Source organism: Strix uralensis, chromosome 8, assembly GCF_047716275.1.
Source record: "Strix uralensis isolate ZFMK-TIS-50842 chromosome 8, bStrUra1, whole genome shotgun sequence".
In the NCBI taxonomy this organism is placed as follows: domain Eukaryota; kingdom Metazoa; phylum Chordata; class Aves; order Strigiformes; family Strigidae; genus Strix; species Strix uralensis.
Window position 1 is genome coordinate 1,883,266 of NC_133979.1, and position 27,322 is coordinate 1,910,587.

A 27,322-nucleotide genomic window follows, 5' to 3' on the forward strand; every position below is an offset into this window, starting at 1 on the left:
TTTTGGGTGAAACACTGCTACCAGTTTAACACAAGACTAGAGAGTTTTGACACGAGAGTTTTGGATCATTCAGAACTGAAAGCAATTCAACTTCAGTTCCCCCCTCAGCCGTAAATGTCTCTATCCCTTTTAACTGCTGCTCTTTCTTGGGGACATAACTTGAGAAAATCCATGTGCTTGAGCCAGTTGGCTATAGGCTATTTTCAATATGAAAAGTGAGAAAAGTCTCACTGAAACCTTTGCTGGAAATAATATGCAAGGGTTGCTTCAATCTGTACGGCATAGCTGAAATGGCTTTGAAAGTTCATCAGAAGTCTTCCCTGGGAAGTGGTGATCGCGCTGCTGAAAAAAAACGGGCTCGCCTGCGAACGCTGCTGCAAGGAGCCGTGCTTCTGTGGCAGGTCTGCTGTGACCCGTGGAATTTGGGATACCCTTGGGGCTTTTGCAGCGAGGCGGGCACCTCCGCAGCCTCTTCCGGAGGAGATGGAGTGGGCGGCCAGCCGGTTGCCACATACCTTTAAGACAAATGTGTTTATAGCATATATGCACACAAGGCTCAAAGAGGCTAAACTGTATTTGCTCCCCAAACTAGTATGAAAACCAGTGAACTGCAGAAGAGAGGTTGCTCAGACTGTGTTGGTTTTATTTTCATGTGTGTGCTGGCCTGGGTTTTTCAGGAAGATGTAATGCAGGTTTGTCCCATCAGAGCTAAGGAGGGCTCTGGTGGTGACAGTCACCTCCTGCCCCCTTCCCATGGATGCAGGCACGCTGGCTCCTTGGAGATCCTGGCTGTTGCTCTGACAGCATTTGCTGTGAATCATCCTGTCTCTAAACTCGTCTGTGGGAAGTTTTTTCTCTTTAAGTAGGGGGGTTGGAAGTCTCCACTGACAGCGCTGGCAGCTCCAGCAGCCTCATGCCTATGGCTTTTGGCACCCAGCACCGCAGGGGTCGAACCCCTTGGCACGAGGGGTGTCTGCCCAATGCCTGCTCCCAGAGCCCGGGCTCCTTCCCGGGGACTCCCTGGGCAGCCCTAAACTCAAGCTGGGCTGGCTCCTGTTTGAGCTGGCTCCCAGAGAGCCACGCTCCTGATTGGCTTCTGCAAAACCCCCCTGATCAAAGCCCAGGTCCCTGGTTGCTCCGCTAACCCCTCCAAATGGCACCTGCGCTGGCACAGCGAGCAGGCTGGGACACAAGCTGAGGCTCATCCAGTGTATTATGCACAAACGTCTATTAATTATTTACAAGCTGGCATATATCATTTAATATATAAAGCTGAAGCATCTACCAGCCCACAGGCAGAAGGGCTGAAGGCAGCCTGCTTGGCACCACGCTTTAACTGAAATCCCTCGATGCTAGCTTTGTTTTGCATAGCACTTTGTAATACTGTTAGTTGACTTGGCTGCAGTTTCACAAAGCATTTTTTTTCCACTTGGTTCAACACTCGCTTGAATTTAATGGGAGTGGAGCCAAAGAAGTAATGGAAGCCAAGTGCCGACGTTTGTTTGGTGTGCAGTTCCCGACAAGGAATATATATAGTAATTGTCTCTTGCTCCTCAAAGCTGTAACTTTGGCAGAGGGGATACTTCAGTGAGCATGCCAAGTATTTAAAATCATAATCAGTCAGTGATGAAAACATGTATTTATGGCTATAATGAGTTGCATCAAAGCAAGAAACATTCGTCTTCACCGTAGAAGTAACAATGTCTTTTAATTCAGAAATGCCTACTTTTAAATCACACAAAGACCTGTCAAGGCTCTGAGAGCTTGGCCTGAATGTCTGACTTATTTCACAGCAATATTCCTAATATTCACTTACAGCTGCAGTTTTAGCCATGGTTACGGGGTTCTGCATCGAGGCATGATAAAGGAATGTTGCACCGTTTTATGCACTTATGGCACATCATTAAAGTGTTCCGTAATCCTTGATTTGCAGCTAGATTTTGTTTGTTGAGTGCTTTATTTTATTCTCTTTTGCTGTTTCTTTCTGCCATATCAATGATTTGCTCTTTTTGGGGGCTGCTGTAACGTATGAGCTGTCTGTGGTTCCTGGGGGGCTGCTGGATGCAGGTGCAGCAGTGCTGTGTATCTGTGCTCACTTAGGCTGTGGGTTGCTAGTGAGAGCAGGTATGAATTTGGGAGTATTCCTGCTTGAGCAAATCCCTTTCAGCCCACCCTTTACGCTAGCATCGCTGCTACTTTTCAGCTAGAAGAAACTTATTGCTGTCAAAAAATTGAAAAAATGCAGTTTATAAACAACTGCTTTTTAATAACTTCCTCCCGACTCGCACGTTGAGTCATCTCTCCCCTGCCTGTAGGAAGGAGTGCGGATGTCATCTTTCTAATGAGGTGGCACGTTGGGGAAGATGCTACGCAGGGTTCCTGGCTTGGATCCCAAAAACCAATAGAGCTGCTGTTGTGATGCTGCGTCCAAATTACAAGGGAGCCAGGTCTGAATCATCTGGGTGTAGTGCGGGTGGATGTTGGCGTGCTGAGCCCGGGGGACCCTGAGCTGGCTCTGCCCTGGTCAGGGCTGGGGGTGGCTGAGTGGGTGTTGCTCAGTTTTGGTTTGTTTTTCTCATAGAAATACTTGGAAATTTGTAGGTAGGGTGTTACTGCTTGCTGATGGAGCTTTCGGGGCGGGAGGGCTGTGATGTACTTGGGAAGTCCTGGACCATCTGTCAGAATGAGGATGGTGACAACATGGAAATAACCTTCTGCGGGAGCCTGGGGATTGGCCCCCTTAGCCCCAATCTTACCTGACCACCTTGTCATCTTTTCTCTGCAGACTTTCACCTTAAGTCATCTGTTATTGTCTGTGCCTGGGTATCTTTATTCTATGTGCTACTTCTGTTTTAATTCACAGTATAGGGACATTTCAATGCTTATCGCTTGCATTAGAGCATTTTTACATTATTAGGTTAAACTTGCACTTAAAGTTTTGCATTTCAAGACTTATTTTCATTTTAAAAAGGGCCAGAGAGTTTGGGGGTTTTCATAAACATAATTTCACAAATTTGTATTGCATAACTTTATTTTCTTCAAATTCTAGTGAAAACAGATATCAAGAACACTCTTTTAACAGCTTAAAAAGAAAGAGTTAACCTGCTCCATCTGCTTCGCAAAACCTGTGAAGCTGGAAGGAATTCATTACAGCATGTCCAATGGTACCTTCCTGGTAATACTGCAGAAAATAGGGCAGTTCTGGTTTAATTGCAGTGAAATGTATTGGGTGTCAAAATGTGAGCTGGCTGTTGTGCAAAAAAATACTTCTTTCTACGAAAAAAGGGGAGTAAATCCATAAGGAACAGGGGAATTATCGACCTTCTGGATGCTGGACTTTGTGACCCATGGAAACTCCTCAGGTCATACTGGGGAGATGAGGAACTGGAGCAGCTCTGGCTCTGCTTGTCTCCGTGGTTTGCCAGTTCTGTGATGCATTAAAATAGTATTAAAATATTTATTTCCCAAATGATATTGGAAAACAGGGTAGAACTGCTGTCATAAGAAGGCTTTGTGTGGCAGAACTGCGTTGGAAATATATTTTGAGTTTTTAAAAGCCTTTCAGTTCTGGAGGTGTTTTATGCTGAAATTCTGGCTGAAGGTGGAATGCATTTCTTTTCTGCTTTCAATCCCTATTTGTACTTCAGAGTTGGACTGTTTCCTCATCGACGTAAAGCCTGAGTAGTATACTCCTCCGTAGTTTTAATTGTCTGATCTGGGAAGATATCACGGTCCCGATACCCATTTTCATTGTACCTTGTGCACATGCACAAAGCCTCGTTGCTCGCTGTGGTGATGGGGGCAGTGCAGAGTTTGGGGAGCGTTTTAGAGCCAAGATGCAGCTTTTTTTCTCCCAGTATCTCAAAAAAACGGTGGCTAGGGGAAAAAGACAAATCTAATGGTCGTTAGTTCACACCTGACTTACAGCAAAAGGTAGAAATACCTTTGTAGACAAAATGTTTCTCTCCAGTTAGCAGCAGTGGGTAAGCAAGGATCTTTGGAGCATCGCAGTGGTGTCTGGCTTACCCTGTGTGTTCCACGTAGGGAGTTTTGGTGGGGCTGAGACGGCTCCCACAGCGAGCTTGCAGGCAGCAGATGTTGGTGATGGCCCTGGGCTGGGTTAAATGTGAAGTGGTGCTGCCCTCTCCCATTACCAAGGAGCCTTAAAAAAGAGTTGTGTGATTCAGCAGAGAGAAAAACCTTCCTGCCCAAGGAAACATGTGGCTGTGCGGGGTTCAAATCACTGTGGTAAGCCCTGTCCTGCTCTGCAGGACCACGAGGTTTAGGATTAGTTCATCCGTCTAGGTTTATGATATGGGCACATGCTTTGCATGTGGATTTGCTCGAGTGAGCAAACTAGAAGGGTGTATGCACAGAGGAAGATGCCAGTAACTCTCAGTATGATTTTGGTGTAGCTGAGGTATCTGAGACTGAACCAGCAGATTCCAGCTGCTTCAGCTAATCTAATTTGATCCCACTACAAAGTCAGTAATACGTCTGTAGATGTAATAAACTTAATTACTTAACTGCAAGATCAAGGAGCTGTGAAGGAGAATCATTTGATGCATTTGTTTTAAATTGCCTTCAAATAGTTGAATGGGGAGCTGCATATTTTGGTGGGGAAACCACTATATAAGATATCTAAAGATGCTAAAAATGTGGTTCTTTTCCATTTACAGCTCCCAGCCCCACTACAGCTGTTCCTTACATGTCAGTGAAGTGCATTGATGTAAGAAAAAACCACCACAAAACCAAGTGGCTGATGCCCTGGGGACCCAACCACTGCGAGAAGCTCAAAGACTTCGACGAGGCAGTGAGCCGGCAGATCGAAGCCAACGATATCGTGTTTGCTGTGCACATTCCCCTCCCCAGCAAGGAGATGAGCCCCTGGTTTCAGTTCATGCTTTTCATCATCCAGCTGGACATTGCCTTCAAGATGGACAATGACCTGAGTAAGTTGCTCTCTGTCATTTGTTAGGTGCTGACTGTGGTCTGGTTTTCCCAGGGCATTTCTCTTAAAGTTGCTCTCCTCTTGCACCATATGTTAACTGCCGCGGTGCCTCTGTACAGCGAGGTGGTGCAGGAGCCCGCTCTGAAGGTGGGAATCAGCACTGAGACATTTCAATCTCTCTCTGCGGGGAGAGCTGTTCACACTGTGCTAGCGAGTAGCTAAGCAGATGATGAGCGAGTTCCCTGTTAAAGTACGTAGACCATCGGCAACTACGCTGGTTTAAATCCAGCAATGCTCTTTCACAGCATATGCTCCTGGGTTTCACACAGTTTTTCAAAATATTCCGGGGTGCTGAGCGCACAGCGACGGTTCACAGCCGATCGTACAGCCCAACCTTTTCAGCTGCTTCTTTCCTCCCGCTTCCACGTGTTCCCATCCCATCCCTTGTGCCGGCTCTGCGCGAGCCTGGCCCCAAGCCACGTCATGCAGCCTCCTCGGCAGAAACTTGGGCTTGGCTGGGCGAGCTCTCTGACCGGTCAGCGGGTTGGGCTGGCTGCTGCCGAGCAAGGTGGTGCCAGGGCCCGCGCTGGAGTTCTGCCGCAGCGCTGGGGAGCAGGGACGTCCCTTCTGGAGGCAGCGCGTCTGCTGGAGCCGCAGCGTCACCTCGCTGCGCTCTCCTTCGGCTGTCTCGCTCTGTCAAGAGCAGTGTTGTGAGGTCTTTTTTTAAATTTGTATAAATGTGTCTGCCTCAAAAATCCTTTATATCAAGTCTTGTACTGGTTACCAGTTTCCCATGCTTTAAGCCATGCCATTCTGCTCTGTGTTTGCCAAGCACTTTTTTGTGATGAATTTCTAAACCGCAAGCCAAAGTACTCAGTAAATGAAATGATTGATCTGTAAGTTATATGAGGAGCTCATAAGAAGGAGTACTCATGTCTGAGTTTTTAAAGACCCGCTCTCCATTGGGCACCAGTTGCGGAAGAGTTCATGTATATTTACTGAGCCTTTGTCATAACTTCAACTTCTTCAGTTTGGGGTTGGTTGTTGGTGAACTGAAGTAGTTGCCCTACCTTTCATCAATTGTTGCGAGATGTGGTTTTTTGCTAGGATTTGATACATGCAGGTGGAAAGTACCTTCTGGCCTTGAAAATGCAGTGGAGATTAACTGGAAAACTGTATAGGTACAGGATTGTGGAACAAGCTGTCTTACTGGGATTCACCCTTAGTACCCAAAAGAAGATAAAATATGCGAAAAAATACCAAACCAAAAAAACCCCAAAACCCCACCAGCCCCCAAACTCAAATATAACACTGCAGAAAATCTGCAAAATGATGTTGGGAGCAGCAAGGGCAAGACTGGTCTGCCCCTTCCTGAAAGAAGAGTTGTATGTGTGTTTGCATGTTTTAAAGTGTTCAGGGGAAAAAAAATCCCTCTCTCTAACAACTATAACCTAACAATGAATAAACAATTTACTTTCCAAGCTGGTCTGAACTGGGGCTTCTGTAGCTCTTTCTCTGGCTGCAGCCTGCCTGTTGGTCTGGCTCTAGTGTTAGTGTAACCATGTGGTGGATGGGTTCAGGGAGCAAATCTGGTTTAGAAACTGGCTATGAAACTGGGGATGTGGATTAGCAATGTGCTGGTGCAGGGGGAGCTGGCACCTGCGCCCCAGGGACCGCAGCCAGGTCACTGTAGATCTGCCGAAGCTTTCGTGACAGCTTTGTGTCTCCTTTGCTGCCTTGCCTGCTCAGCGTGGACCTGTTCCTTCCTAGCTATTTAATGTATCATCATCAAGATAAGTGAAAAATGAGATTGTATAAAGCTTACGTATGTATGCTTATCCCTATAATTATCTCTACAATATAGAGAGAGTAGCTTTGTAACTTTATTAAGGCCTCAACTTCTTAGACTTCAATAGATGGTTGGGTTTAGAGAAATAACGCTTTGTTCCGAGGCTTTTAAAATCAAACCGCTGAGCTGGAGTCAGTAACTGGCTGAGCACCTGGGTGCAGGTTGCTAAAATGCTACACAAGCTTTTGACAGTAATTTCTCCTGCAAGTGCAGAGAGCCTTTTCTTCAGGTCATTATTTGTGCTGTTTGGTGACCAAGTCCTTCAAAGGTGGAAACTTGTTTTGAGATTTAAAAGCAGAAGAGCTTGTCTTGGGCCACCCTCTGGGTAATAAAAGCAAGGTTTGGGGGGGAGCTCTACCACTTCTGCAGCTGGGAAAGACTCATTTCTGGTCATTATCAGTTCAGTAGCTGCTGGTGGTTTTTCTTTATAAGAAGCATTTGGAGGCGAGGGACATTAATACTTCTTATGGTGTGAGCTTACTTGGCACATCTTGAAGGTTTTCTTTCATTGACTGAAGAAAGTATTTTAAAACGCTATTTTCCTACACTTTGTGCCAAGCTGAAGGCAGATGTAAATTAAGTGTAAAATCTAAGAAACTAGTGAGTAACACATCTCTTGCTTGCTAGAGTGTCTCGTAACAGATTAAATAAAAATAAATCTTGTTAAGCCAAAATAATTGCATATGTGTGTGTCTATTTTGTGCTAACTTTGTGTTTAGAGCTTCATTGATCAGGTAGCTGGGATCAGCTCCTCAAAAGAGTCAGCACTGAAGATGTGAAATATCCTCATTTCTTCTTTTAAATTGACAATTCCAGTTTCTTCTCTCTCTAGCTTTGAGAGACCTCAAAGCCAGCAGTCATCCTGCTTTAGTTAATGCCAGCGGGGGCTGGTGCCAAACCAGGGACGGCTCCTGGAAGGCATCACAGCGGTGAAAGCCTCAGCCAGTCACTGTCGGAATGACCATTTAGAAGCTGCCTCGGATCATCCAGGAAAGCAGCACCGCCTGGTAACTGCAAATGCTTTTATCCTCCTGAAGAAGCCGGCTGCCTGTCTCCCTGGGGAAGCATCCTGATCTCCGCTGGCTCCCCAAACCCCACACCATGGTCCGAAGATGTTAAAGTCAGTGCTGGCTGTGCAGGGTCCTGGGCTCAGCCCTGCTCCCCAACTTGGTCTTCACCGGGAATGCTGCTGAGCCACATCTCAAACTGCTCCCTGCTTTTTTTCCCCTCAAAAAATTGCTTCCCCTGCAATCCCTAAGAAGGGCCAACGCACAGAACAAAAACTTGCATCCACTGTGAGTCTGCAGGCTCGGGTTTTCCAAGGGGGTGGCTGCCCATAGGGAGATGTCGGGGTGCTTCACGGCCTGATGCAGGCCCTCCTCATCCAGGCAGTGAGGGGGTTTTTTGGGGCAGAGGGAAAGGGCAGCCCTGGTGAGGTGCCCCGGGGAGCGGAAGAGCTGCCGCAGCCTCGCAGGGGCTGGGCATCCCGGAAGGGATCTGCACCCTTCAGAGGAGTAACCAGCCTTAATCACCTTCGCCTTGGGAACTTGCTGTGGACTTCGGTCATGCAGATGTTTAGAAATGTTTTTGAAATGCAGATGTTCAGAAGCTGAGCTGTGTCCCTTGTGTTTATCCTTCACAGAAAGCTGGGAGAGACTCAGACTTGCTGTTTCTCTGAGGAAAAAAGCTATTTCTGTGCCCAAGCTGACCTTGTCCTTTTTTGATGCATTGTGCATTCAATTATTAAAAAACCCTTTCCAGAAGAGGGAAAAGCGGCGGGCAGAGAAATGAGATGAAGTTATCTTAAAACTGCCCATACCCCAATCACAAAAGCAACAGGACATCTTAGTGCTGCTCACGAGGATGGCAACACCTGCGAGCTGGGCCTGCTCTCGCCGTGGTGCAAAACACCCTGTTCACAGAATCATCTTGGTTGGAAAAGACCTTGAAGATCATCTAGTCCAACCATTAACCTCACACTGACCATGCTGCTGTCCATCCCTGCTGCATCCCCGGAGGAGCAGCGGCCGTCCTCTGGTTTCCAGCCATAAGAAATTTCCTGGGGACAAAAGGCTTATTTTAAAGCTGAAATGTTACTCTGTTACTACACAGTTAGGTCTGGTTCCTGTCACTGAGTTTGAGGAACACCGGGCGCTTGCAGGGGAGGGCTGGAGGTGGGTTAGATCATGGAGGACCATTCTCCAAACCAGCATCTGCCCTCGGGAGGACGGTCCCTGCTCCCAGAGAGGACGAGCAGCTGTGCCAGTCCCTGGAGCTGTCTTTCCTTCCCCCGCCGAGCAGCACTGGGGTCATCCTCGGATGGGCTGGCTGGCAGCGAGTGTGCAAAAACCCCCTTTTCTCAGTGGGTTAGCAGTCATCTCTGTTCCCTGCACGCCAGGTTCACTTTAAAAATTCATCCTTGCTTTGCTTTCGTTGTTTGTTGGCACATCTTGTTGCTGCGCTTTCATGGGCAGAATACCTCAAGAGAAGGGTGGGAGGATGTGCTGTGAGCTTGGAGGGGATTTCTGGGGTGTTTTATTTATTTTTTGGGCTGGTCTGCTGCCATGGGTCTGGGCCATTTGCATTTGGCAAGCTACACTGTTCTTAACAGGGAACTTCAGTCCTTCCCTTGGAGCTGCTTTGCAGCACGACCTCCTACGTGCCAAGAAATAATTCAGTGGTATCCGTCCCTTGCTGGAGCAGGGACCTGGAGGCTGCTGGCTCCCTGACTGCCACAGCCTTCAGGAGCCCCCACAGCCCAGCTCCTCCCCTCAGTTTTACCCTGTGGAGAAGTAAACCCAAAATTGCTTAAAATTGAGTTGATATCTAGGAATGCAATGTCCCTGAGGAGCGTGAAGTGATGGTTGTGCTGTGCTGGACATTAGATAATGACACCTCTATCAGGTGGCGTAAGAGTATGGAGGGGCCTTTACAGTTCTTCAGTCTAAAAAAAACCCTGTTTTCTTTTTTATGTCTAGTGAACTTAAAATGTTAGTAAGTGAGAATAACTTCTGGTTTCTTTGCAGTTGGAAAGTAATTGTGTACAGTTGTATGGCTGAGCACTGCAGACTCCTGTTCAAATTCATCTAATTTTGGTCTCTTTGGTAGGTTTTGTAATTTGAGAGAGCAAGTGAAGCATGGAAGTATAATGCAAATAACTCTAGCATTTCTTCTGTTTGCTTGCATATGCTTCTTTCCAGACAGCTGTATTAGTATGCAGCTGGCACAGAGCCATCTTCTGAAACAACTTCTCTATTTTTAGACTATTGTAATGTGAGCGAAGATATCCCCTGCCAATATCACACTTTAAAGTGAATCATGGAAAAGATCCTGGGTGCTGAACGTCTGGCAGTAGAATGCCAATGTGAAAAAAATGTACTGGTGGTGCTCAGATGGGTGTTGGGGAGTCCCTCGCTGTAGGGGGATCCTGGTTCTGACCTGCTTCAGAGCATCTTGTAGCCCTGCCAGTGGAGAGTCATCGAGAAACTCAAAGCGGGGAACCCCAGCAGGAGCCTGTCTTCTCCTCATTGGCCATCCCTGGAACACATACTCATCTAAACAAACCTGTCTCGTTTCTGTAGGGTTTTTAATATAGTCCTATGATACTGGTGAGGCTGCCACTCTGCAGTTGAGCTGCTAATATCAAGAGGGGATTTACCAGGCTCCAAATTAGATATTATCTACAAGGTCTGTGAAGGGAAGGTTAATCTGGAGCATGCCATGAGGAGGTGCTCTGACATGGTCCTTGTGAGATGAAGTCTCCTGGCATGGGTAATTTCATCTCTGGGTGCTGAATAAGACAGAAATTTCTACCTACCTATTTCTGCCTTTTATTGTTGGGAAATTCTGGAGATTCTTGATTACATGCGTGGAGGAACTGAATAATTGCTTTTCTTGAACATCTTAGCATCTGGGAAGCTGAGCACAGGTTTGCAGTAGCTTTTTTCTCTTCTGTCCTTCCATGTATTCTTCCTCTTCTGCTGTGGCTCAGCCTTGAATAATTAAAATACTCTGCTCGCTCTCAGCAATTCCAGAAGTAAAAACTGGCTTGACCGTCAGCCTCTTGCCTCCTGTTCGCTCGTCCCACCCGCTGTTTTGATGGTAAATAACACACCTTTCTTTTATCTTGAAGCCAAGACTGGTGGAACATCAGCTGCTGCTTCTCTGCCTTTTCCCCCGTGCAGCTATGCCTGCCCAGGCACGTAGCCTGCCCTTGGCATTCAGAGGACTTCAGGAGTGTTAATGCTGTGCACGAAAAGGGCACACACACCCCAGATTGTCTTATTCACCATCTGACAATTTTGTATTCATGTGAATAAGCCATGAATCTTCTTAAAATTTAGTTCTCTGCCAAACAGTGTGTCACTGTCCTTATTTTTTCCTCTTGGACAATGGGGATTGCTAATGAAAGGCCGAGGGTGGACTGGCGTAGGACTGTTCTGCTGTGCTGAAATACATACGTGTGTGTATATGTATGCATACATATATATGTATTTTATGTTGACAGTCTTCAAGTATCCTTGTGCAAAACTTTTCTAATGCGAGATGTTACCTCGACGCAGCGACTGATGGAAATTCAGAGGGAGTTTCTAATCCGTGAGTCTGGAAAGGCACACACTGGTGTATCTCCTGCCTTCTGGTTTTCATACTCGATGGCAGCAGCAACATTTGGATTGCAAAGATGAAATAATGAAAGCTGTTTGTGTTGGATTTAATCCCAAGCATTCCAGTTGGTTTTATGGCTTCTGAAATGAAGTTTGTCGTTCTTTTTAGTTGGGCCAAGTTTAACCTTATGTTCCCATTTATCTGTTTTGCTGGTCTTCTAAATAGCGGATCTGAGATGGCAAATTCCTGTTTCATGGAAACCTAACTAATGGCTGCTGTGGGAAGGAACTTGATATCAATCTGGCTGGTATAGATCACGTGCGCAAAAAAAGAAATGCTCAGAAAAGTCTTGATGCATCCACATCAGATGCAGAACAGAGCCACTTCCAAACACTGTATAAATAGCAAGTCTAAACCACAGATACCATCCACGCCCCTTCCCATCATTTTGGATGAGTATGCCACCACATATTCCCAGCAAAAATATAACTGAAAAAGATGATAAATAGATGGGACACGCAGCACTTGAAAGAGTCATGCTTACTTGTAGACATGAGACAGCCTCCCTTCGGAATTATGAAGACCAGATTTTTTTCGGAGCTGAACTTCAAAGCTCATCAAGTACTGATGTGCGTTTGCAGCCTGTTCCCATGCGCGGGCTGCTGCTGAGAGAGCTGGCAAGGCCCCTTTTCATACGGTGGGCTCCTGGTGCAAAGCTCAGGGTGTTGGTGTCACCTACGCCTCCTGCATCCTCACGGGACAGAGCACGTAGAGGCTCTGCCTTTGCAGCGACGCAGCCCCCATGGGGGGGATGTGTGTGTGGTGGTTTGAACTCGGCTGGCAGACGGACACCACGCAGCTGCTTGCTCACCCTCACTGGCCGGGGGATGAGGGGAGAAAGGGAGACTGGTAGGTTGAGATAACAAACAGTTTAGTAATCAAAATAAAATAAAACAGTAACAATAATAGAAGGTGCAAAGGGGTGATGCACAATGTGATTGCTCACTGCCTGCTGACTGATACCCAGCCTGTTCCCAACCAGCGATCCCGAAATACCAAGATCCTGCAGTCACAATCCCAGAAGCAAGAGAGTACCCTCCTCCTTCCCAGACTCCCCTCCTTTATATACTGAGCATGACGTTACGTGATATGGAATATTCCTTCAGCTAATTCAATTCCAGTGCTCTGGCTGTGCCTCCTCCCAGCTTCTTGTACACCTGCACGTGGACAGGACATGGGGAATTGGAGAGACCTTGATCTCTTAGCAACAACTGAAAACATCAGTGTGTTATCAGCATTATTCTCATACCAGATCCTGTACTGAATCCACAGCACTATTCTAGCTACCATGAAGAAAAATTAACTCTATCCCAGCCGAAACCAGGCTAGTGTGTCTGTCAGCTTAGGTCTCCACAGACGTGTCTGACCTCGGGAGCGTGCCACAGGGCGCTCGCAAGCTGTGTGTAGCGAGAGCACGGTGCTTCGATGCTGGCACAAGTGGTTCTGCAGCCATCTCCCAACGCTCCTCTGCGGTAGATGGGTCTGTAACCATCTTCCAATGCTTCTCCATGGTCTATGGGTCAAGCCCTCTTCCAGCTCTTCTCCACGGTAGATGGGTCAGTAGCCATCTTCCAATGTTCTTCCAACAGCTGTAGCTTTCCGAGTTTGGTAATCTGCAAAAAGAGGCTAGGCTGTAGCATGCATGTGCTTGTTTCAGAATGCGTTCCTCTTTCAGAGCCTTCCCTTGGATCTGTGCCTGGTAAATAGGAGGATTTTACATCTGGTAGAGCTGGTGCAGACTTGCCTTGGGTTTTTAAGGTATGTTTACGTAACGCTATTTCAGCTGTAACTCTTGATTTCATGAACTTGCTCAGTTATGACACCTAAATAAGTCTGTTCCAGGCCCATTTCCTTCTCGCAGAGATGACCTCTTGGCAGCATCCTAGTAAGAACATATTTAAAAGCAGTTATACCCCATATACACTTACTGTGAACGTGTCCAGGAGAGGATGAGCTGACTGTTGCCATGCAAATTACCTGGGCATATAAACTCTGCGTGTGTTTACTGACGAGCAAGTTGGTGCACCTGTAAAGGCAGAAACAAGTCAGCACTGGTGTGGGCATGGAGGGGAGGGCTGCAGAAGTCTTACGTAGAATGACTTAAGCTAAAGAATGCATATAGAAACCATCAACTCCATCATGTGCAGCCATTTCTGAGTTTTTTTTCCAGCAAGGCCAGCAGAGCTGAACTTCAATTTTTAAATTTTCTTTTTAAAGGAACTTTGTGTAGTGTTTTTGTATTACTCTAAGAATCCTGGCTTATCTTTTAAGAGCAGAGGATCCTTGTTGTGGTCAATTTTGAAGCAATTTGTACTTTTGGTGATGCATTTTGACTTCTGCCAGCAGTGTCTTTCCCTGCCTCCTCCCTTCCCGTCCCACCTTTGCGACCCTTTTGTTTCTTTCATTTAAGACTCTCTAGTAGAATACATCTTTGTTAAGTGGCATATTCTAGACCTTTCTATTCAAGATGTTGGGCTTCAGTGTTTATGGATGGTGAACCTACAGCCATAAGAAATCTGAGGTTATGTTGATAGGTGACTTCTGCTATCATGCCTAAATGAACGAAATGCACCATTAGTTGCATGGTTTCTCCTTTATACCATTCATCTAACCCTATACAGTTGTATATTTCACATTTTTTGTGGTTTTCTACAACTAAATGCTATTTCAATGTTGATTTAAAGCAAATCCTATGATGCAATATAGCTGTTTCCTGACGTGGAAGGACCTATTGCACACCCTTGCGTTACCTGCAGAAGGTCTTCCTAGAAGCCTGTCTTATTGTCCCTCTGCCAGCCCGTGGTGGACAGGCTGCTGGATTGCTTCTTGGCTTACTCTCTGTCTCTGCAGCTGTCTAGGTTCCAGTTTTATATGAATTATTGTTTCTAATGTTATATGAATAAATAATGCTCTTCACCCACAACCGTAATATAAGCTGTAAGTCATGATATGTTAGAAAGATGTCAGACCTTCGTGACCAGTAAAAATTCTTCTCTACTAGCAAGGAGATAAATATTTTGAAAAAGGTAATTTGATCTGTATTGTTTGGAATGCAAAAATTTCCATTCTCCTCCATAGCTGCCTGCCTCTCAGAGGTCATTTCAGTGTCTAGAGGTTCTCCCACCCTTCTGATGTTCTGTACCGTTCCTCTCTAACAAGCCTGATGTCTCCTTACTCTTGCAGAAGAAAACGCAGAAATTACCCTGGACGTATCATTAGCGTATCGTGATGATGTGTTTGATGATTGGGAAGAAATAGCACACGCAGTAGAGATCAGGAAGCTGAAATGCACCTTTGGCTCACCAAAAGTAAGGTGTTTTGATGGTGCTGGAGGTGGGGAGGTGTGGGAGTGAGGTGGGAGCTGGCCTTTTCCTGTACTTCATGGTGCTCTGAGTTGTTCAGTCATAACTTTCAAACATATCAGCTTTCTCTTGGCTCAGAATCTTTGAAAACCTGATGAACTCCATGTGCAATTGGTTCTGTTGGGCGATGCAAGAGAAGGGGGTGAAGTCGGAGGTACAGTTAGAACTGTAAGGAAGAAAAGGTGTGAGGTGTTGTCTGGAACTCAAATGCTTTGAGATCTGTACGCCCCAAACCATCCAAGAGACCTTTCCTTGTGTTTCTGTGATGGACAAAACCTTGTTCTTTAGGAGTGGCAAGGAAATAGCCCACCAGGGACACGGCAGAGCTCAAAGAACCTGGAGAGGTGGGGCAAGAGTTTCTTAAAATAACTTCTTAATGCCTCAATCTGCAAAGCTTAGGTGCAGATAGCACAGCTAGCAGTTGAGAACAGAGCATCTTGTTTAAATAAAGGTGTTTCTTTCTGTGCTGCAGAATGTAATTCATGTGCTTAAATTAATCTGGTGTCTCTTCACCATGCCATGTTTTTCAGCTCCGTGTCTTGTTCTCCCATTTCACAGCCCCTTTCAGCAACCCACTTACATCTCCAGTAGCACCTGTACTTCCATACAGCCCCATATACGCAGCAAACACATACGAGGTGCAGAGGGGAATGTTGCTGGTAAAACAGGAGTTAAGAAACTCCGCATAAAGATATGTGTGAAGGGGTTGCATATTTTGTTTTGGCTCTAGTTGTGCTTGCCGAGGGAGGAAGTTTGGATCCCAAAGTAGTATTTCATCTTGAAAGGCTCCCATGACTTTAAGTGCATTTAAGAGCCTGAAATATGAACCTGCTCGAGTTCAAACCCTATTGACTCAGTAACCCAAACCAATCAAAAACTTGAGCAAAAATGTCTCCAAATCATTGAGATTTGCACAGACTGGTGGCAGGTGTGCTGGTCCATCTGAGGCTGACTGCCGTGTTGCTGCTCTGTGCCCTTTCCTAGACCCTGGACTCTGAAGGCCGTCACTATGACTGTGACTTCCTTCCCTTCATGGAGATTGGCAGCGTGGCCCACAAGTACTACCTCATCAACATCCGTCTCCCCGTCAACGAGAGGAAGGGCATCAACGTGGGCATTGGGGAAATCAAGGATATTCGCCTCGTGGTAAGCGTCCGTCTTGCTTCTGTCTGCGATGTCTGCCCAGGGGCTGCTGCAGCTCCTTTCTTGATCTCCTCTTTGATCCACAGCAAGGTCCTGCTCTTCATCACGGGTAGCTCCTGCCTACAAACATGACTTCCCTCCTTCCCAAGGGATGTCCTCTTTTGGCTGCTCTCTTCTGAGGAGCCCTCCCCAAGCCTTGCCACCCTCCCGCACTGCCCTGTGACCACCTCCAGAGCTGGGCTCTTCCCACAGCTCTGAGAGCTCCCCTCTGTCCTCTCCTCCCTGCTGCGGTCTGCCTTGGGCACACGTCCTCCACCTCACAGAATCCCAGAATCATCTCAGTTGGAAAAGCCCTTGAAGATCCTCCAGTCCAAGCATTAACCTCACACTGTCCGTTCCCAACTCCACCAGATCCCTCAGTGCTGGGTCAACCTGACTCTTCAACCCCTCCAGGGATGGGGACTCCCCCCCTGCCCTGGGCAGCCCATTCCAACGCCCAACAACCCCTTCTGCAAAGAAATCCTTCCTAAGAGCCAGTCTGACCCTGCCCTGGCGCAGCTTGAGGCCATTCCCTCTTGTCCTGGCGCTTGTTCCTTGGTTCAAGAGACTCATCCCCCCTCTCTGCACCCTCCTTTCAGGGAGTTGCAGAGGGCGATGAGGTCTCCCCTCAGCCTCCTCTTCTCCAGACTAAACCCCCCCAGTTCCCTCAGCCCCTCCCCATCAGACCTGTGCTCCAGACCCTGCACCAGCTCCGTTGCCCTTCTCTGGACACGCTCGAGTCATTCAATGGCCTTTTTGGAGTGAGGGGCCCAAAACTGAACCCAGTCATTGAGGGGCGGCCTCACCAGTGCCGAGTACAGGGGTAAGATCCCTTCCCTGTGCTGGCCACGCTATTGCTGATGCAAGCCAGGATACCATTGGCCTTCTTGGCCACCTGGGCACACTGCTAGCTCCTGTTCATCAATCAACCCCCCCAGGTCCCTCTCTGACTGGCAGCTTTCCAGCCACTCCTCCCCAAGCCTGTAGCACTGCCCCTTGCAGATGGGAGCCAAGGAGGAACAGACCAGTGGAATTCAGAGGGGAGCATGGCCATGCAGGTGTTTGGGATGGCTGGCAGCTGTCCCTGCTTCTGCCCTCCTTTGAGGCGTGGTGGCCATGGGTGCTCCCGGCTGGAAAACCTCCCACCACCGTCCCGTGCAGCAGAAACGGTGAGCCAGCCGGCTGTGGTGGCTGCAGACGGCGGTGGGAGGGTCTGTGTCTGGAGAAATGCATTAATTTGGCCGATGCCTTTCCCACCAGTGGTGACTTGGCTTTGTGAGTATCTTGTTACTTGTCTGAGAGCAATTCTGCCAGCTATTTCCACACTGTGTCAGAGTGCCTTCTCTCGACTGCTCTCCATCTCGCAGTGGAAGCTCTGTGTGTTGGTGTTTGTTGTTGGGACTGCTGAAGCCCTCTCAGATGGCCTGGGTGCTAAGTAGGCACCTGCTCCCTTTCCTGGGTTGGACAAACGGCGTCTTTCAAAGAGTAGTTGCATCTACACGTGCTTACATGTACTGCTATGTACGTGCCTCTCCTGTCAGCTCCTGTGAGGAGAAGCACGGAGTAATGCTGTTAAACCCTGTATAGCTGTTGCATTCCACCTTGGTTTTCCTCAGGGCATCCATCAAAATGGAGGCTTTACGAAAGTGTGGTTTGCCATGAAGACCTTCCTCACCCCCAGCATTTTAATTATCATGGTCTGGTACTGGAGACGGATCACGCTGATGACACGCGCTCCTGTCCTGCTGGAGAAGTGAGTAGGGGCTCGCACACTGGCCAAGGTGACCCTCAAGCAAGAGGACCCTGGCCAAGGTGGTCGCTGCTCCAAGGCAAAGCCCTTATTTTGAGGAAACAGGGATGGTCTCTCCCCTGTCCCCTCCCTCCACCCAGGCACACTGGGAGCAGGAGACCTCCATAGCTTCTCTTTTCTTTCCCATTAAACTCACAGAGAGCGAGCAGCTGCACTTGCCCATGGCTGCTCAGAGGGGTGTAACCACAGAGGGTTTGCTGGCAGGAGGTGACACCCCACCACCTTGGCCCAAACAGTGCCAGATTTTCTTCTGTTGCTCCTCATGAACAGCTTTGGCTTCTGGGGCTCCGTGTCCTTGCAAACTGGAAAGAGACGGTGTTTCTGCCTCTCCAGGGTCATCTTTGCTCTGGGAATTTCCATGACGTTCATTAACATCCCCGTGGAGTGGTTTTCCATCGGATTTGACTGGACTTGGATGTTGCTCTTCGGAGACATTCGACAAGGCATTTTCTATGCCATGCTCCTGTCATTTTGGATCATATTCTGCGGAGAGCACATGATGGTGGGTACGACACGGAGGGGAAGGTGGCTCCCAGCCCCGCTGGCAACTCCCTTGAGTTGAGTGTTGGAAACAATGCTGTGGGGACTTGTGCCAGGAGAGAGAGCTTCAGGCTAACCTGCTTTTCCTTTTTCTCCTCCTCACCTCTTGACCCTCTGATTAGGACCAGAATGAGCGGAATCGTCTCTCGGGGTACTGGAAGCAGGTTGGACCCATCGCTGTTGGCTCCTTCTGCCTCTTCATCTTCGACATGTGTGAGAGGTAGGTGCAGTGCCGCTCTGCGGCCCATGTGTGCTGCTCCCGGGGCCAGCCTGCCCCGAGCTGAGGCTCCTGACCACCTCCTGCAGCAGGGACCAGCAGTTCGGCGCCCGGGGCTGGATGCTCAGCCCCATCTCCTGAAGCGAGGAGAGGCTCCTGTGAGTGCACTGGACAGGCTGGCACATCGCAGCAGCAGATCTTGTCCCGTACAGCCCTCAAGAAATGCTTCCCACCTTGTCTCCTCCCTGAGCCCCTCAGCAGCTCTGCATTTTCTCTCTTCTTTGCAGGGGAGTGCAGCTGAAGAACCCCTTCTACAGCATCTGGACCACTGAAGTTGGCACTGAGCTGGCTGTATCCTTCCCTCCCCAGCTTGGGGCAGGCTCGGTCTGCGTTGGTAGGCAAGGCAGGTGTTCCCGTCCTGCCAGATACCTGGGGGGTGTGGGGAACACCTCCTCCTTTTGGCAGATTGGGGCTATGAGGGGGGGGCTCAGGCGCTGCGGAAGATGCTGGTGTCGTTTGGAAGAAGCAGTCCTGGCAGGGACTGGTGCTGTGCTTGGGGAAGTCATGGGAGTACACACCCTCTCTGCAAGATATTAGAGATTTTGGGGGAAGCACAGGGGATTTAGATCTAGGGTGTTATCATGGTAATCCCAGAGCTGGTGCTGCTCCAGCAGCTGCCACCCTTCTCCCCCCAGCCCTGCGATGGCATCAGCTCCAGACCCTCCGTTTGCTGCCACGACCGGGGCAGGTGTTGCTGAGGCGTTGCCACGAATTGCCCTCGCTGGCAGGGCTTGCTTTCACTGCCATTAATTACAATTACTGGGCTGAGATAAGCTAATGCAATTAGCCCCCATGCCGTGGCACCCAGCCCTCTTGCAGGAGCCTCTCAGAAGATGGTGCTGGTTGGTGACCACTTCCCAAATCTCTGCAAGTTTGGAGTGGCGGGTCGTCCCCCCTCGCTGCCGTGACATCAGAGCCCGTGGTCCGCACTGAGCCGGGGCTCCCCCAGCGCTGCTGCCCTGAGCGATTGCTGCCCACCAGAAGTTTAATTATGACCTTTGGGACGATACTAAAATAAGCGAATTGCCTGAACAATGTTTTCTATGATTTCTGTTTAGCTCATACCAATTTCTCTTAACCTGTGCTGCTCAGATGGCCTTTATCATAGTCGCGGGAATCTGCTTGTGTCTCTATTTTCTCTTCCTGTGTTTTATGGTCTTTCAAGTGTTCAGAAACATCAGTGGCAAGCAGTCAAGCCTCCCAGCCATGAGCAAGGCTCGCCGCCTTCATTACGAGGTACCGTCCCTCCTTTGTTGCACGCATTCTTTATTTTTAAAATGCATTTTTGACCTTAAAGTCTATACTGAGACCTTCTCTATCCATATAATCCTGAAGTGGGAGATCTGATCTTTACCGGCTTTCTTGTGTTGCTCAAATCCCCTGCCTGCCCTTTGGTTTGGCTGTTGTGAATTTTCTTCTTTATTTGGGTCTTTAGTCCTGATGAAATACTTTAAACTGTCAGGAGGGTACGTAAGCTAGCTCTCCTTTCTCCCAGCTTGCTGAACAGTGTTGGAAGATGGAAGAAAATCGCCCAAATTACCATTTTAATTACCATGGGGTGTAAGCCCATCAGTTCCCCGTACCTGTTTCTCCTATAATATTATTATTGTGTTTAATGGAAAGTATTGCGAGGACTGCCCTGTTTTTCCTTGGTGTGAATGCAAATTTTTGAAGTTGCCTTTTCCTAACCAAGTTGCAGGAGGGAAACTGTCCTGCTAGGATCAAAATGCAACATGTTCAGCCCATTATCCCCGGTTTTAGCCCGTGATTTTGTACACTGTTTCTGTCCTAGCTGTCTAACTGCTGCGACAGGAGCTCACTTCTAAGTGCCTCATGTTTCCATGGGTGTGTAAATATTTATCACCAATGTTGTTCTGTTAAATGATGGTTGCTTCTGATTTAAACAAGTCCATTATCACCCATCCGGAATGCACATAAAAAACTAGAGAATTGGACCTGAGAGAATTTGAAGGAGATACTGAGCATTTTTGTCCATCTTTCCCTTTAGCAAGAGGCACAGGACTTCAGCTCGTATTGTAGAGCTGCCACGGCCATGCCCTACATACAAACATCTGGCAAGAATGAATCTGATCTGGAAGAGTTAAATTAATAGTAATTTGTTGTCACAGTGTGGCATAGTAATTACGGACACACTGACATTTCCACCAAAATTCCAGAAACAGATTAAAAAAAAAGTTACGCACACAAAAACAAAACCAAAAGGATTTGTAAGTAAAAATGTAAAACTAGTGAAAGCAAGTACAGTATGCAGTCAGATTGCCAACCAAGTGATCTCGAGCCTTCGTTTGTCTTATAATCTACATTCTGCTGTAATAGGCAGCGTAGTTTTGACAGGCGTTGAGAATCGCTGCAGTTTCCTCCCAGACAGAGCGTGGAGGTGAGGATTAGTCTGGGACAGACCCAGTATCCGTGCTGTAGAAACCCCGACTCGTCTTGCTGAGCCGTGCAGGGTGTCCACAGATGTTTGTTTTACAAAAGCTGTGAGCTATCAGGCTGGCTCCTCGTGAAGCCCATGGCCTACACTGACCTGCCTCCTCTTCCACATTAACTCTTGGTAAATCAGTCACAAAAAGCAAATGTAATGGAAAGCCAGAGCTGTCCAGACACGCACACCCTGCTCGGAGCATCCGGGAGGAATGCAGACGTGTGGGGAGCGGAGAATATGGGCTGTCGTGAAGCCGGCGCAGAGGAGTGGGTGGAGGTTGTTTTGCTTTGGGGTTTCGTGGGTTGGACCCTTTTTTTTTCCTTCGGTGTTTTTTTTTTTTTTTTATGCTTGTGTCTTGTATATGCTAAAAACAAAAATGGGTTTTTGTGGATTCTGTTAATGTGACCAGTGACATTTCTCTCTAAGCAGGGGCTGATTTTTAGGTTCAAGTTCCTGATGCTCATTACTCTGGCCTGTGCAGCAATGACGGTCATCTTCTTCATTGTGAGCCAGGTGAGTGACAAAACTTGGCTTCCTCTGAGAGCATCAGCCCCCAATTGCCTGCCCACTGAGGATCTCACCGCACTTGCTGTTCAGACAAGGCACGCCTGTTATAAGTTTGATAATAAGTTGCTTTTTAAGAACTTGTTTTCATTTATTTGAAGCACTGTCATCAAATTGCTCAGGCTGAAGCCTTCGCAGAGGCCTTTGGCTCACGGTAAAGGTTTTGGGGCTGTGCTGTTTGAAATACCAGCCAACACGGTTTAGTCATTTCTGAGAACTCAGCAAGAGGAAAAATGTTCTGTTCGCATTGAAAGAATCCGGTGGCTTTGTATGCCCACAGTGAAATAACAGAAGTCAATCTCCCCTGGGCTGACTTTGCCAACCCTGCTGTTCCCAGCAGCATCTATACCTGTTTATTCTGAGCGACGATGCCATCTCTCCACACAAATGAGCTTTTAGCACTGCTTTAAGATACTTTGATGGTTTCCTCCAAGTGACTTTTAAGCTTGCATCCGTTTCAGAGATGTCATTTCTGGTTGTTCCTAAGCCCAGGCAGCTTGTAGCCTCAGGAGAGCCGTGGGTACAGCCCTGCCAGTCCAGTAGTACAGAATTAGGGGTGCAGGAGCCATTTTTAACCCAGCGCACCACTTAGGCCTTGGATTACATGGTGTGTCCCAATGCAAAATACAGCAGCAGATGATTCTGCTCTTGAAAATCTGTTAGACTGAAGCCATGGTTTGAGGAACACCACTTGGCATTCAGTTCATTATTGAGCGTTAATGACCATGGCTGCTTACGGGTGTAACACAAATGATCTTGTCCAGCTACTCTTTTTAAGCTAGTTCAGCTTTCAGCTTTCCCCCTTATGTCTTTTTCTTTAACAGAAAGCCAACATTTCAGTGTGAACAGTCTGTGTAGCTTCAAGTAACATTAATATTGATGATATTTTCATAAATCTTGACAAATCTCTGTGTGTCTGAGGCTGATGCTGTCAGCCTAGGCCCCTCTCAAGACACAAGCAGCAAGCAGACATTCAGCACATTAGCTTTTCGCATTATTCATGCTGATTTTCTTTCTATAAAAGGTCTATTTATAGAAGTCTAATGTTTTCAGATGTAACTAGTTGTCTCCTAGGCACTGCCCTTTATGTGGCAAGCTTTGCTGAACCCATCAGGATATATCGCAGGATGTGAGAGTTTTTGTCACATTTAAGAATAATAAATCAAAGTGAAAGAAATCCTGATGCAATCATTCTGTAAGGACCATTTTCTTCCTGCAGACTGAGGCTAAAGAGGAGAATCCCAGCCTGACTCCTCCATCACTGAGTCTGTTATACTCCCATTTACTCAATCCTGTTAAATTGACACTGTTCTTACTGATTTACTCCAAGTTAGTGCTGTAAGGGCTCACTTCTGTATTTTTACAGAATTTGGTCTCGTTGACCGGCCCGTGTGGGTCTGCTTTCTCCTGGGCAGGTGACCGAAGGCCACTGGAAGTGGGGGGACATAACGATAGAAGTGAACAGCGCCTTCTTCACCGGCATCTATGGGATGTGGAACCTCTACGTCTTCGCCCTGATGTTCCTGTATGCGCCGTCGCACAAGAATTACGGCGAAGACCAGTCAAATGGTAAATGCCTCTAAATTATGTGAAGGCTGTCATGGGACTAAAGCAATATAAAGGGGGTGACATCCTTTGTGCATTTTTTTTTTGAGCCAAAGTGCCTATTCAGCACCTTGCAATGTTTTGCAAATGCTGGTTTGGTTTTCCTAGCAGACATTTTAATTAATGACTAGGGTTAGAGTATTTAGCCAAGGCTGTCTAAAGCCTTATAGATGGTTTTTGTACTGTTTAGTATTGCCCAGTTGTAATTGCGTAGCTCGAATGGAGGGATGACAAAAGGAGAAAATGGAAATCTGGGCAAGTGGAGAATGGCAGCGCTGTTGGATTCCTCTATCAGGAGTCTTCAGTAGCACAGAAACCATCCTTTACCAAAATGCTTGTATTTAAGTAACTGTAAATAAAAGCATTTATAGAAATGTTGCATCATCCATAGCTCAGGTAGCTGCTGAAAGCCTCAAGGGAGTAAAACCAGACCTTTTGCTCTCTAATTGTCAAATATTTTATTGTAGGACCGGGGTAATGAAATAACTTTGTTTCTCAGGTGACCTGGGAGTAAACAGCGGGGAAGAGCTTCAGCTCACCACCACCATCACCCACGTGGATGGGCCCACGGAGGTTTATAAGCTGGCTCGCAAGGAGGCTCAGGAGTAACGCCGAGGTGGCCTCAGCTGGGACCCGGAGCGGGGTGGAGAGCAGAGGACAACCCAAGGCCCTGTGGCAGGAGACCTCTCTGACCTAACTTGCTTCTCGAGCACCCCATACCTAGCGTATTTTCACAGAGCAGTGACACCGAGCAGAGCATTTGTAAACTCTTTAATATGGTGTAGTTATTTCTGGGGGGAGGGATATGTATATTGTGTTACACTCAAGCACGTAAAAACCTGCTAGAAAAGCATTAAGGTTGCAAAGTCGCACATTCAGAAGGTAGGAGGGGGCAGAGCTGGCATCGAGCAGTTTTTATTTAGCTGTCATGCGCTGGTGTGTAAAGGTGATGCAGGGAGCTCAGGCGGGGAGCAGCACGTATTCAGCGCTTTGAGTTTTCTTCTTGTGTGCAACTTTAAACAAGGTGTTGGTTGGGGGGGGAAACTAAAGCCTCATTGTAAAAACATTTTAATTCCACTGTCTGTAATTGTATTGAACCTTGTTTGAGGTCTTTAGGACAGCCCTGTAATTCGGCAGCAAACCTCTGTCACTTGAACGAAACGCAGCTGGGGAAGGGAGTAGGACGCAGTTGGTAAGATTTTAGTAGAAGCAGCAACACTTTCTCAGTAGGTTTTGCAGCTGTTTAACTGCAGGGGAATGTAAAAACTGGATTTCTGAGCTGACCTGCAGGAGAAAGGAGTGCTCCTGCCCCAAGTCCCAGAGGTACCGGTCCCACAGCCAGCTCCTGCCTATTCTCAGCCCCTTTGGCTTCCCTTATTTTTGTTGTCCTCCTCCACCTTACCTTTTTGTTACGGCTCATTCATTTTTATGTTGCTTATATGCTATGGGGAGAAGAGAAGGGCCACAGGAGGGATGTTCTTGGTCCCTGTGCCTGCAAGCTGGGCAGAGGACACCAGGCCATCCTGCTCCTCCTTGCGCTGCTGGGGTGGAGCACGCTTGGCAGAGATGGATTTTTCTGGGGATTATCTGACTTGAAAAAATCCACTTGTCCTGCAGTAATGTGGATATTTGCTTTTCCAGAGCAAAAGCAGACAACGAGGTCGCTCACCCCCGCACTGTGCCTGAGCAGGGCTGGCTGTGAGGCTGTTGGCACTACGAGGGGAATGGGAACTGCTCTGGGGTGGAGGTGTAAACTGGACTGTGCTGGGGACCAGTTAAGAGAAGTGTTAATGGTGTGTGCAAGAAGAAGCATGGCCAGAAGGGTCTGTGCTGCTCAGGACCCATCTTCTAGGGCCTGGAGGATCCAGGGGGCCTCGGCACCTGGAACTAATAAATATCTGTGTTAAGTGCTAGTAACACATAACCTCCCCACCCCAATTTTGTCCCCAAAAGATAAGAATCTGCTACTGCAGTCTGGTCAGAGATTAGGGAGAGGGGGGAAGCTTCTAAAGCCGCTGACAGGCAGTCGGCGTGGGTACTGGTAGAAACACCATCCTGGTTATCCTTGGATTCTTAAAACTTCTGAAATTACACATCAATTGCTAGAGTATTGAGGCTGCAAAATGAAAGTATAGAGAAATATCAGAAGTGAGATCACCTATGACACCTTAATCTGCCTCTAGCCAGCGTACGCGTTACGCTGTGCAATTAAAGGCCGCTCCTTGCTGGCTCTTCTGCCGCGCTCTGGTTTGTGTGTGAGTTTGGGGCCCTGGGCAGGAGTTGAGGCTGTGCAGCCAGGGCCCTGGTTTGCACCAGGATGTGCTGGTTCCTCACGATTCCCACCCCAGCAGGCAGCTGGCTCTCGGCGCTGTCCGTCCCTGGCTGCCCCATGCACCCCCACATGCCCACCCCACTGTTTGGGGGGCTGCTCAGTTCATCCCCATCACCATTTCAAACCTGTTAATAACAAAATACACCACCAACTTCCCTTGCCCATTGCTTTCCGTTCCCCGTATTTCTTGAGACAAGGCAATACTTCAGCTGGGATGAGGCCTTCATATAATTCCTCCTTATTTTCCCAATCTGCCAGGGAATGGGGCCAGAAGGCGAGCAACTGCCCCTCGGCCGTGTGCGGGGCCGGCCGGGCACCCCATCTCCTCACCAGCCTTTCCTCTGAAGGGATTTCTTGCTGGAACTGCTGGCGGTGCCAACCAAATCACCCGGGGCAGTGCTGGGCTGGTACGATCCCAGTAAGAACAGCACTCTGTAAAATAGCATTTAAAATACCATTTATTAGAGCTCGACACTTCAGAGAATAGGGTAGATAATCCCACATCCCCCCAGTTGGTGGGAACCCCAAGTTGTGCACCATCCAACAGGTCTCTGATCGGGGTGCAGCACACCAGGCAGACCCTGTGAGCGGGAGGGTTACCCTAGTTTTGTTAATTCAAGCTATTCTAGCATTTTCTTAAAAGAAAGCAGTTCTGTTGGTTGTTCTGTTGGCCCTCACCGGGATCCCCAGCTCACCCTGTCCCTAGCAGCGTGCCTCGGGGTGAAGTTCCTCACCTGCTGCTATGTCTGAGCGTGTGAAGTCACTGTAGCACAGAAAAAGTGCTGAACACTACTTAAGGAGGTAGCTTCGGGTGGTTTTGGATACTTGAATTAGAACAGTAATAATTTTTTATAAGTTGGGGGTGTTTTTTTTGTAAAGTGGGATGACGGTGCCCCTGTACTGAAAGGAAATGTGGTTTAAAAGAAAAAAAGAGGGGGCACACTTATTGTATGAGGAATAAGTGCTGGGACCACACCTTCAACAGGGATGGCAAAATGTAACTTGTAAGTGATTTACATAAGGAAGATAAGTGCTAGTAGGTCCAAGCAACGTTCCTACTTGCGGCAGCTGTTCAGTTACAAAGTGAATTAAAATAACGCACATCATTGTAACTCCAGCACGTTCCTGGCTGAGTGCTCGACTTTGCAACTTTAACATCCTTTTTACCTTGGGTTCTTACGTGATATTTATGTTGTTCCAATAGATGTCTCCGTGGTTTCTTTTACAGTTTAGTATAGCATTGCATTTTGTAAAGGCTCTTTACAAATGGGGAACTGCAGCTTTAAAACCAAATTTTGTGTCAAACACTAACAATTTGTTTACGGGGCGCGTGTATGTGTGCGTGCGTGTGTGTGTGGTTTTTTTATTTCTTAATTCCTAAGCCCTACTCATACATCTCAGAAATAGTCCCTGGGTCTTATTAAAATATATCCTTTTTTGTTTAGGTTGAGTTCAGTTTTTACAGAATGCTTTAAGCAACCTGGAAAACATGTAGTTTTGTTAATTTAAATAAAATATACAATATTGTGGGTTTGTTGTTGGCCTGGTTCACTGGCTGCCAAATCATAGCTCTGCTGCTGTGATCGTGTTTGCTTGTAGTTGGTCTTTTACTTCAGGTAGTTGTGAGTTGCACAACTTGTTGCTGGGGGTGAGGGTTGACTCGCTTGAACAATTTTCTCCCGCATCTCTATCCCAATACCTATCCAAATACTTTGCAGCTAATGGCTTTTTGACCTTTA

General features: G+C 47.6%; 1 protein-coding gene across 2 annotated transcripts in view; it reads left to right on the plus strand.

The window, feature by feature from the left end:
- WLS (Wnt ligand secretion mediator) overlaps positions 1 to 27,112 on the plus strand; it is a 48,276-nt gene extending 21,164 nt beyond the window's left edge. For both annotated transcript variants that reach the window (XM_074875782.1, XM_074875781.1), the window contains 11 exons: positions 4,680 to 4,952; positions 14,649 to 14,773; positions 15,812 to 15,973; positions 17,626 to 17,762; positions 18,153 to 18,321; positions 18,482 to 18,579; positions 18,864 to 18,927; positions 19,729 to 19,872; positions 21,512 to 21,595; positions 23,062 to 23,215; positions 23,751 to 27,112. In XM_074875782.1, the coding sequence (XP_074731883.1) occupies positions 4,709 to 4,952; positions 14,649 to 14,773; positions 15,812 to 15,973; positions 17,626 to 17,762; positions 18,153 to 18,321; positions 18,482 to 18,579; positions 18,864 to 18,927; positions 19,729 to 19,872; positions 21,512 to 21,595; positions 23,062 to 23,215; positions 23,751 to 23,860 (1,491 nt within the window). In that variant the 5' untranslated portion in view covers positions 4,680 to 4,708 and the 3' untranslated portion in view covers positions 23,861 to 27,112. The remainder of the gene's footprint in view (positions 1 to 4,679; positions 4,953 to 14,648; positions 14,774 to 15,811; positions 15,974 to 17,625; positions 17,763 to 18,152; positions 18,322 to 18,481; positions 18,580 to 18,863; positions 18,928 to 19,728; positions 19,873 to 21,511; positions 21,596 to 23,061; positions 23,216 to 23,750) is intronic.
- The last annotated feature ends 210 nt before the right edge of the window (positions 27,113 to 27,322 follow it).